General features: G+C 27.2%; 1 protein-coding gene across 1 annotated transcript; it reads right to left on the reverse strand.

The window, feature by feature from the left end:
- Positions 1–6,394: 6,394 nt before the first annotated feature.
- On the reverse strand, positions 6,395–9,889 carry LOC139425254 (THAP domain-containing protein 1-like). Its single transcript, XM_071179205.1, has 3 exons — positions 9,748–9,889; positions 8,671–8,827; positions 6,395–6,784 (listed from the first exon to the last, which is right to left on the reverse strand). Exons 2-3 carry the CDS (start codon positions 8,821–8,823, stop codon positions 6,395–6,397), a joined length of 543 nt encoding a protein of 180 aa, XP_071035306.1. The 5' UTR covers positions 8,824–8,827; positions 9,748–9,889.
- Between the last annotated feature and the right edge of the window lie 2,446 nt (positions 9,890–12,335).

Genomic DNA, 12,335 nt, shown 5'->3' on the forward strand with positions numbered 1-12,335 from the left:
TTTTAGTTTTCAATATGACTTTTAATAAAATAAGAAAGTTTTCTAATTTAAATAGAACTGAAAATGGAAGCCAAAATTCTAACCCTCTCTTGAATGTCTTGCTAAAAAATTTCACTAAAAATTTTTTTACTGTTGTGTAGTCTTTCGACTCGAAATAAGCATAAGTTTTATTCAATCATTCATCCCACGTCCCCCCCCCCAAAAAAAAAATTCTATTTAAGCTTATTTTGTGCCAATTCAGCAACATTTTTTTTAATAAATTTGCTCCCTCTCTCCTCTCTCTGGTATTAAAATTAATTCATTTCTTACAATACTAAATTCGTTAAGTATTTTCTGTTGAATCCTGGAAAAGTTTAGGTCTGAATCCCTGAATTACAGTTTCTTTAATTTTAATAAATATTTTCGATTTAATGAATTTAAAATATTCTTTCTACGGATGGTGTTTTCTACACTAGGGAGCGCTGCAAGCTCGGGACTGCCTAAATTTCCGGGTTACTGTTTCAGTTGTATTTTAAAACCATTTGGCATCATTGTGTTTTGAGATTCTTGCAAACAATGTATTTGATTACTTNAGTGGTAGGGCATTTAAGGTTTAACTAAGTCGATATATTTTACAGCTTTCATTTTAAAATGTTGCAATTACTTAATTTAAAATCAAAATATAAATATTTAATTTACAGTGGTGAATACAAATAAAATTAAAATTTAAATCACTATTTATCATCTGTTAGAAATATGTTCATAAGAACCGTGGTTATTATTGATTAAACCAATTTTGTGTTAAAATGAAAGAAATAAGTTCATGGAAACATTGGTCTTTATTGGCCTAACCCAGTGGTCGGCAAAGTGCGGCTCCAGAGCCGCATGTGGCTCTTTGGCTCCTTAAGTGCGGCTCTGGCACAAATATCCACGGAAGGCGCAATAATATTTTCATTTAAAAAAAAAAAAAACTTGGTAAGAAAAAAATTGCATCTTATTTTGATAAATTAAAATTCTTCTACAAATCGAGAACATGCATAATTTTTTGTTTAAGTTAATAGATAGATAGGTAATTAAAATTTTATATTGTTGTGAAAATACGTAACGAACATCGAGTTAAATTTTATTAATTTTTGTAAACATAAGCGCAAACCATGTACAAGTTACTGGCTGAAATTGTTCGTATGTTTTCGGCGTACTCCGGTGTGATACAAAGGTACCACAACCATGCGCGCATACTTTTTTAAAATAGTGGGGGTACAAATTGGCATCACAGACCTGCAGGGTGAACAGTTATGTCTTATCCACCGTGTCTGCCGTTGTCCTGTCTTATTAAAAAGTGTCTGTATTTTTCAATCTAGCTGCACATCTTACAGGTATTTTTATACGATTTTATTACACCTGCTATGTATGTTTGTGGTTCCGGTACAACATTTTTCATCGATTTTTCGATAACCTCTGTTAGTCCAAATGTTGGAAGTTTTCTGCCGATGCTTTGCATTGCAAGCAAATTTGGCTCCCACTTTTTTTATTACATTGTTGTAATGTTCATATTTGGCTCTTTGGCTAAAAAGTTTGCCGACCACTGCTCTAGGGCTAACACAATAGACCAAAGAAAAATATTCCGTTTATTTCGCTGACCCTACAACCCTACTTGAAATAGTTGTACCTCGGTACCATAGTCACCACTAGAGTGCCTGTATTGAAAAGAGTGATGACAATACCCAAGAGCGCATGCGCCGCCGTCATATTTTTGTCCAAGGGGGTTGCCAGATGATACACCGCAATTGGCGCCATTCGCTTATTTGGTGTTATTCCGAAGGACTTTTAACATTTTAAATTTTGATAAAAACAAACTGTGAAAAATTATTTGAAGGTATCATAAACCCACATTACACACCCCTTTTTCTATTTTTCTGTATAAATGATACAAGATAAAATTTTTTTTATAGAACTTCTAATTCTTATTAATAGAAAGAAAAAAATTAGACCTTAAATTTTAACTATAGCTTGATATATACTGACAAATAGTTTTACATTTAAGTTTCCTGACTTTTTTTATGCAGAAATAAATTTTGGAGAATTAAAAACATAGAAGAGATAAATATTTTTGTTTTAATTTACTTTCATTTTGTATTGAAACATTTCAGAGGGAAAAAAATACAATGTGTGAAGAATTGAACTGAATTGTAATACAAAATGGATAATACATTATTATTAATGACATGCATGAAATTTTGGTATTAAAAACACATTTCATTAAAAAGTTAAGAGATATAACTTATGGAGCATAGGAACCTTAATCTGAGAAAAAGTATTTTTAAATATGTTTGTATTTAGAAAATATATTCAGGTAAAAAAAATATATTGATTTGATTTATTGAGATAAAAAGAAAGCGAGCATTCCACTTAAGTATTTCAAATTTCACCTAAGTTAATAATCATGCTAAAATAAGTAAAATTTATCAAAAGATAAATGAATGAAAAGAAAGTCTCCTTCTGAAACTTTCTATCAAATGTTTTTAAAAATAAATTCTACAAAATATAATGTAAAGTCATTCTTTTATATTTGAGTGAAAAAAAAGTTACTTTACAACTCAATTAGAAATCAAAGTTAAGCATTTTAATGAAGAGCTAGATCTATAACCTGTTAACTGTATTAGTTTAAGAAATTAAATTTAATAGCACTGCAATCTGTACTGTAGGGTTCATATCAAATATAACACATATGATTTTCACTATTTTTTTTTTTAAATTTTATTCCCAAATGCAATGATCTAGTTTTGATAGCCTAATTGCATTTTATTATTGCAAAATAATTGAGCTGTAATGCAATTCGATACCATAATCTTTTCTTATGAAATGTTTCATTAAATATAAATTTTTTTTTAATATTTTCATACAAAAATTATTTAGCGATATTTGCATCTGGGTTTTTCAGGACAAAAAAAGACATATTTTAATAAATGATAACTTACTTTATCTTATATAAAACATTACCTTCTATGATGAAGCTCCAAATTTATAAGTGAAAAAAAAAATCAGCACAAATTTTTATTCTAGTAAACTTTATTACATAGTATGCAAGCCTAATTGCTCGTAATTACACATTCTTTGAAATAACGAGCTGCAAGATTGATACTTATGAAGTGAAATTTTATCATTAAAATCAAAGTTTAATAACATTTTAAACAAACAGCACAAGGTATTTACATTATTTACAAAATAATTTGGCCTTTTACATCAATGTATTTTCAAGTGAAGAGAAAACTATAGAAATAAGTATTTATTTAAATTGGTATTACAACTACTTGTATTTACACATTTATTGAAATAGCAAGCAACAATATTGATATTTATGAAGTGAAATTATATAAATAAAATCAAAGTTTACTACATATTAATAACATATTAAAGAAATTGTACAAAGTATTTACATTATTTACAAAATAATTAATTCAGTACAATCAATAGCTTGACCTTTTACTTCAATGTATTTTTAAGTGAAAAGTAAAATGAAAATTGTTCAAATAAGTATTTACTTCTACCTTTGTTTTAAGATTTAGAAATATATATGTTTCAGTCTCGCACAATGGAGGGCAAAGAAAAATGACAAATTTAATAATTAATAATAGTAAAAAATAGTTTTTAAAATTTATATAAAACCTAATTCTCCAGCTGACATTTTCCCTCTGAAATACTAATTAATTCTCCAAAACTCATTGGGAAAGCTTATTATAAAAAACATAATTTCCAATTCAAAGAAATTCTATATTTCGAAAAAAATAATAATTTTGTTACTAGTAAAACATTTTAAAGTCAGTTAACCTTAATTACCACAAGAGAAGCAGATTCAAAACAGTTATATTTCACAAGTAATTTAATTAAAAGTACCAAAGAGAAGTCACATTTAAAAAAGAAGACATATATATTAATTTCAACCAACCTGAAGTATAAACCACAGGATACTACTCAACTTAAATTTATTTGAATTTAAATAATTTTATTAATTTAATTAATTCAAATTTATTTTGAATAGAAGATTGCAGAAAAATCAGTAGCACATAAATTTCTCATAAAAAAAAGTATTTGGAAAAAAATTAATAATAAATGTTTTCAGAAATTAAAAATAAAAATGAATAGTAAAAAAAATTAATAATAAAATTTTTATAAGTTACCAACTATATCACGCATAGCACAACTTTTACTGCTCATTCTAACTATTTTTTTCAAATCCCTATTTTTCTTCATTCCAAATATTTTTAATCTGAAGCTGACAAAACGTTGAATTATCTTTAATTTTATATTGTGGCAGGAGGGTACATTTAAAACTTTAATGGTATCATCAGCTTCAAATTTCTCTCGTAAAAATACAGAGCAATTTTCTTTGTAAGTGATTAAATGGGATTCAAGACTCCGAAACAAAATTTCCATTCGATAAAATAAGTTTAGAAAGATATTCTCTTTGACGAAAGTTAAAGCATTTGATTTATATTGTTTAAGGTATACTAATTGGGAAAATGAGGCGGAAACATTTTCATCACTAACAATGTGATTTAAACATACTGCACAGCTGGTGTTCAACTTTTTTATTCTGGACATTATGTAGCCTGCAATATTATAAAGACAATTCATTTCTAAATTGCTTAATTTGGAAGGATTTTTGTCCCAATCTTTTGGTAAGACAATCTCTTTGTTTTTTTGTAAGTCAGTTGATTTTTTTCTATTTTCTTTATTTACTATGGATGTGGAAAACAATTCCAAAAATCCTGGTACCAACTCCCGATCATCATTCTCATAACTGCCAGAACAATTTTTAAAATACTGGGAAATGCAAATTAACTTAAGGTTATTTTTGAACTGCAAAGCAGTTGGTATAACTTGCTTTGATCTTATTAGGCTAAAGAAGTTTTCTACATAATCTTGTGTGAAACGAGAAGTTAAAATATATTTAACATTCATTTCACCAAGAAGAACTGATTGTAATTGCAGCATCGACATAGTTGATATAATGACACCAGTCTGTATGGGTTTCCAAATTATTTTATCTTGATGGTTTACAATTTTTAAGTTTTTGAATAAATTTATGGTCTCGGCTAAAAAAGTTATTGTTTCAAAATACGATTGTTTATTAAAGTTACTGATGGCAATAATGGGATGTCTGGATGTCATTAAAGTAAACCATCTATGTACATGCTGCAAAAACCATGCAGTAGTTTTTAACTTTTCATCTTTTTCTTCCTCAGCTATAAGTTTCAATGCACAGCTTACTTCGTGTGAAATAACAGCTGTTGCATTTGAAACTTTCATTTTTTAAAAATGATTGTTTTCCAAGTGCCCTAACGTTAATTTTGGTGCTAATTTCAATTCAGCATTTTCTTGGTGATAAAGAACTTTACCCAAATGCTTTGATTGTACCTTAGGATAGGACAAATCATACTTGTTTAAAAAATATTCAGGTAGAAGAAAATACTTATTTGCTAGAAGGCACGAGTTGATGTTCTTTATAAGGTGAGGCACATCAGCCATAAAAGTCAACATCTTTGTGGAATCACAAGGATGGGGTATGGATGATTTATCAACACCGTTTCGGCTGCACTTTATGCCGAAGTCTTTCCAGGTGGCTCTATTTGAGGACCCCATGTCTGTTGTAACATTAACAACACAGATACCTATCTTGTGACATTCTTGTATGATTTCTATGATGATGTTTTTAAAATCAATACCCAGCCCTTTACCATTGCTAAAATAATAAGCAATAACCTGCTTCCAGCGCGTGCTAATTCCTCCTAGCATAAAAACCAAAGCATTTTTGGCTTTTCCTTCTTGAGAGGGGTATGTCACATCCCCAAAGTATGTTCCCGAAGAAGGGTCATATTCAACGCTAGGAGTTATAGCCATCTCATCAATGGCTAAATTACTCAGCTTTTCCTGGCTATACTTAAAGTTTTTCACTTTTACTTCCAAGAGCTGCAAAACTTCTTTCAAAATTCCAGAAGGAAACTTTATGCTTTCAATCCTCCTTTGGAGCGTGCGCTTTGACGGATAGGGAAGATTATTCGCCAACAAAGCGTCATAGCCACTAGTTCCACAAGAAAATTTTAGGCCCAAAGCAGTTTGAATGGTTGTATTAGACCATTTCGATACTTTTGATTGACCAAGCAGGGGTCTGTTCAGACCGAATTTACTACCGTTTAGCGGTACCTTCACAAATTCAACTTTAGGAAAAACGGTAGTTTCACAAATTTAATTTTAGGAAAAACGGTAGTTTCACAAAATACTTTCTTAAAATTATACATTTGTATTCCTTAAGAAATGATAAATCCATATTCTTGCCATATTTTTGTGTTGGATTTTTAAATATAATTTTTATTTTTCACAAAGTATGTCTAAATTTTCACAAAATAGGTACCTCTCAGAAAAACCTAGACAGATCCCTGCCAAGAGTTTCTATTTGGTCTGCGTTAAAAACTTTTTCCAGGGGCTGGAAGTTTTGTTTTAGTTTTCTTTTAAGTTTAAATAGCTCTAGGGATTTTTTTTTCAGTCTAGCTTTTAAGAGTAAATTTGCAGTCTTCAATTTTTTATTTTCAGATTGAGACTTATGCAGCTCAGTTTTCAGCTCACTTATCGTGTCATTTGGTGAAACAACAGTTTCTGTGAAAATTTGAGGGAGTGGTCTTACAATGGGAAGCTTCCTTTTCACATGCAAAGGAGAATAACTAAAAAGTGTCGGAACAGCATTCCTTTTTAGCTTTCTTTTGTCATTTTTTGTGTCGAGCTCCCATTGGTCATCATCAAAATGAACCTAAAATACAAAAAAACTTTTTTAGCATTTTATGCTTAAAATAAAAAAAGATCACTTGTGGTAGGACAGTTATTTGTAAATTGGCGTTTACCTATAAACTTCAAAGTCTTATTATAATTCTCTTTAATTTTTTAGTGTATAATCATAATTCCTCTAAAATATAGTTCTGGTATAAATAGAAATATTTTAGATCCTTACATATTTACCATATATTATACAACACAACAGAAAATATTCAAAAACTATAAGAATTAGGGAGATAATAAAGCAAAATGGTTTATATAGCTAAATTAAATTAGTGAATAATTTGAGTACTTTAAACTGAAAGCTAGATAATCATCAGGAAAAAAAATTGTTTTCAGAATTCTGGAAAATCTACAAGAACCCAAAAAATAAAATAATGCAATAAGATTTGAGTAGCTTAATATAATACGATAAATATAACATAGATTTTCATTAATATTGAAAATTTTCAGTTAGGATTCATATTCTTATACACATAAAAATCATCCAAATATTGATGTAAAAAATGATGTAAAAATATGAATGATGTGAAAACAAATAAAAAATATTAAAAGGCTAACACAAGGAGTAGTTTCCAGAATAGATGAATGAAGAAAAACTTTTAATAGATAGTGATTATTTTAAATTTACAGATAAGTTGACAGATAGAAAAAGTAAAAAAAAAATATATATATATATATACATATATAAAATCATTTGATTCACTTCACTTGGTCACTTATATAATAGAAAAAATCCTCCTTTTATAGCTTTTCAAAAGTTTCAAAAAAAATTTCTTTTATTTGTTTCATTATGCATAAGATTATTTTTCTAGTCCATCTTTTAAAAATGCATTAGCATTTGAAAAAAAAAAAAACTTTAAAAGAACTTTTATATAGCTAGATAGTTTTAAATATATTTCTAGTTTATTTTCAATAAAATTTCAAAACATATATTGAAAATATACAAAATAAATACTAAATTTCTTAAAGTATTTTTAAAAATTCTTTTATTATTTTCTTCAAAAACCCACAAAGAAACTCATGAACTCTGTGCATATGAACCATGAATTAAAATTAAGATTTTTTTTTCTTTTTATAATTTAAGCCAACATATAAATAAATAAGTTAAGCTACTTTGCAAAATGTAATAACTGAAAGTAATGGAAATTATGGGAGTAATGTGAATTTATAATGTGATTGAAACAGTCAAATAAGATAAACAAAATATACTGGTCTCATTAATTATTAAATCAGTTGAAAATATTTGTTTTTATTTAATACCAAATTAACTTTAGTCAATGTAAGCAAAATTTGCTTTTATTTTAAATATATACAAATTAGTAAAACTAAATAGAGAAATTGAAATATGAATATTCTTTGAATTCATAAATACCTATGTTTGTGAATACAGGATATTAAACCTGAACTACAAAAACCAAGGTATTTTACATTCATATTCATACATAATATAACAAACTTTCAAAGCAAAATAAACAAACTAATAAAACAACTAACCTTCAAAATATTTAACACATTAACCATTCTCAAAAGTAAGCAAAACAAATTTATGTCTTAATGACAAACAATTTTATAAAACGTAAAGAAATAAAATAAATAGAATTTTAAATAAATTCATAACTCAACATGAATATTTTTCAGTTTTTGGCGTTTTTACAAAATTATAAGCAACCTGGATATTTTGCATATTGGTAGTTAAGAGAAATAATGCTTATTATAGGAATAGTTCAGATTTATTATTTAAAACACTTAACATTTAAAGATAATAAATTATACTGATTAATTATCTAAAAATCCAATTTTTACTTTCCCCGAAAAGTTAAGTAGAATCTTTCAATTTAAAGAAACTATGTAAAAACTTACTTCACACAAACAGCTAGAATCAGTAGGTTCCCAATTTAAGCGCTTAACTTTAGATGCCCAAAGTTTTCTTCGTTCAGGATCCTTGGGAAAAACTTTTAATTTAAAGCCTTGTTCAGACCTATTACTGCATTCATATGCAGGGCATCCAGGCATTTTGCTAATAAAAGAATAAATAAATAATTAAATAAATCGATACATTTAAAGTTTATATTGAGAAAATACATTTTTTATAAGCAAAAATATAAAAATTTAATACATTATCTCATATAAAAAAAATATATAAAATATATTGAAGTTATTTCAATCCTAAATGAATATACTAATTGATTATTTAACTCTATCCATTTGCCTAAGAGTAAATACTAAAGTATCAGTAATATAAACTTTAAGATTGGAAAGCACATGTTATTACAGATTTTTAAGAAACATAGTAAGAAAAATTAGCATCTCACATTGTTAAAAAAAAGACTGATGAAAAGACTTCTTTAAATAAATGCTACAAATAAAATATAAAAATTAATATGATTATGTTATTCATTTCAGAAATAATAATTAACAAAACAAATTGCATAATTTATTATTTTTGATTACTTTTTCAGGAAAAAATTATCGCATATTCACCTAAAAAGGTATTGCTTATTTCAACAAATTGTAAACAAAATTTCGATAATTAGTTGAAATTTAAAACAAACGTGCATTTTAAGTTGGTAACGAAAAGTAAACAAATGCTACTTGGCGAACATTGTAAAGCGCCAACATTTCAAAGTAATATCGCCAAACTCTGCTCTTCTGAAGTTTTTATAAAAGATGTGCAAATCTTAAAATTTATAGGTAATTTAGATAGAAATTACGTTTATTAAAAGTAAATACATTTATTCTTATGAAATCATTAGTTATTTCATCACCTTGTTCTCTTCACAATGAGATAAACAAAACTTTATATGCACGCAAGTAAGTAATAATAAGGATTAATTCAAATAACTAATAATTATCCAAATTTTCAGCCATAATTTTTACATTTACTGTAACTGTGAAGTTTCTTATTGAAAAAAAGTAAGTAATGAACTTATTACATACCTTTATTAATGCAGAACATAAATTTTTTGAGGCAGCTAANTTTCACTCCATGTAATTCCAATGGCGAATTTTCCACTCTCGCCTCCGGCGGTAAAGTTTTTCTGTCCACCAATCAGGAATCGTTTCACCCTTGTCCACTCTCTTTTACTCTAGGCTCTCTAGTCACCACCACAGACAAATGGCTTGGGGAGTTCTTACTTTAGACAAACTATAGAGTGCTTTTTAATATTGTTTTAATACGTTCAAAGTAAAATATATCAATATACTAGTGTGAGGAACATTTCAATATATTATCATCAAGTACAGGGGGGGGGGAGAAAATAATTGAAGCACTTCTACGCTAATACATTTTTCCATATTTTTTAAGAATTACTTGAAGAATCATTTTATAACTTCAGAAGTATCATGCGATTTCTCCTATTTATCTTTGAAATTGAAAACTTTTCGAGGATTGAGGGACCAACAAAAATTACAAACGGAATTTAGTGTTTTTGAACGTCCTATGACCACAAAAGCAGCAATAAAAATTATAACTTGTGGATATTATTTTGGTTATTGCATGCAATAATTGCACAAAATTTCGTAAGCCTTGCATAAATATTTATGGAGATATGGACATTTTTTTAAATTAAAAAAAACTAATTTTTTTCTTACATTTTTTTGCTATAACTTTAAAAATATTCAACGAAATTAAACAAAATTTTTAGATCAATTTGAAATTAGTTAGAAAATAATTTCTTTAAAAATTTGAGAAAAATTCATTTATAACTGAGCAAGATATGAGTTATTCAAGTAGTTATTTTTGTACTGCGGATATATGAGGGAAGAATATGATTTATTTTTATTCTTAATTTTGCAGAGAATCGTATTTGGCAGCTATTAAAAAAAAAGTCCGATTTGAATACATTACAAATTAAAAGAATTTTAAGCAATTTTCTAAGTAGTTTTTGTACTTTTTAAAAGAATTCCAATAACCAAAAACATGGGCGAGGATGAAGTATATATTTTTATATATTTAAGAGAAGATGAAAAATTATTAAATAAAATAGCTTTTAAAAATATTTAAAAATTCAAAAAAAAAAATTAAAGCAAATTTAAAAACTAAAAAAGTCGGAAAACAAAATAATTAAAAGACTAATCTTGTCATCAGCTCACACGATTATATCAACAAAAAATTGTGCTTTCTAATATTGTATTAATATAGCCAAAGCAAAACATATCAATACAATATATCAATACTCTGTTGCGATATCAGTGCACTTTTTGGGTTTATAAATACTACTATATCCGCAAAAAGTGCATTGATATCGCAACAGAGTATTGAGTATTAAGTTCAAAATGAAGGTAATACAAAGGAAAGTTACAGACAAATGAGAAAAAGGAAGGAAGAAAAATAATAATAATAAAAAAAATAATAACAAGCAACTGGGGAGGGGGGAAGGATAAAAAAATTTTAAGAAATCCGGAAAATAAAAGATATAATCTTTTCAACAGCCCACACGATTATATCCGCCAAAAAGAGTGCTTTCTGATATTGTATCAACATAGCCAAAGCAAAATATATTAACACAATAGTGTGAGAAACACTCAAAAAATTTTTTTACAGAAATTACAACAAATAAAATAGAACAAATCAAGTAAAAATAACACGTGAAAACAGAAATAAAATAAGAAAAAACAGAATAAAACATGAACTATAAAGCGAGTAGCGAATTCAAATGTACTTACATGAACGGGAAATTTTTCAAGAATGATTTTAAAAAAATTTTCGTAACAAGATTGCCAGATTGCAAAATATGAAAACAAAAGCGTAACTAGAGGAGTTTTGTTTTAAAGTGCCGTTCTTACTGCATTGTTGAAGTGTGTTTGATTTGTTAGTCACCAAGGATGGGCCCGAATTGGATATGCGCAAGGTAATATTATGCTGGATAATTTAAAGAAGTTGACCATAATTAATTTTAGAAAATAAATATTTATTTAAGAAAAAAATATAAAATAGAAAAAGGAAACATGAATTGCCTGTTTCGCACATAATTTTACCCACGGATTTACCCAAAATGGATTTGTACATGGAAAAATTATGTAAATTAACAAAGAAAAAAATTTTTAGTAGATAATTTTCGCCACGGATTTGCCCGAAATGGATTTGCACATGGAAAAATTGTATAAATTAATAAAGAAATTTTTAGCAAATAATTTTAGCAACGGATTTGCCCGAAATGGATTTGCACGTGGAAGAATTATATAAATTAACAAAGAAAGATTTTTAGTAGATAATTTTCGCAACGGATTTGCCAGAAATGGATTTGCACATGGAAAAATTGTATAAATTGATAAAGAAATTTTTAGTAAATAATTTTAGCCACGGATTGGCCCGAAATGGATTTGCACATGGGAAAATTATATAAATTAACAAAGAAAATTTTTTTTAAATATATCCACAAAAATATACGATTAATTCAATGATTTTATATAGAATTTTATTACTTTAGTTGGGTATCCATTGTTTTTTATCAAATTTTAAAAGAGTTTATCGATTTATTTTTTGGATAAATAAAAATTACAACATATTCTTTTAATTCTATTCA

This window comes from Parasteatoda tepidariorum, chromosome 3, assembly GCF_043381705.1.
Source record: "Parasteatoda tepidariorum isolate YZ-2023 chromosome 3, CAS_Ptep_4.0, whole genome shotgun sequence".
NCBI classification, from domain to species: domain Eukaryota; kingdom Metazoa; phylum Arthropoda; class Arachnida; order Araneae; family Theridiidae; genus Parasteatoda; species Parasteatoda tepidariorum.

Bases quoted from the DNA above. Each gene is read 5' to 3' on its own strand.
- LOC139425254 (XM_071179205.1), bottom strand. From the start codon at position 8,823: ATGCCTGGATGCCCTGCATATGAATGCAGTAATAGGTCTGAACAAGGC. The intron at 6,785-8,670 runs GTAAGTTTTTAC...TTTGTATTTTAG, and splicing joins ATTCTAGCTGTTTGTGTGAA to GTTCATTTTGATGATGACCA.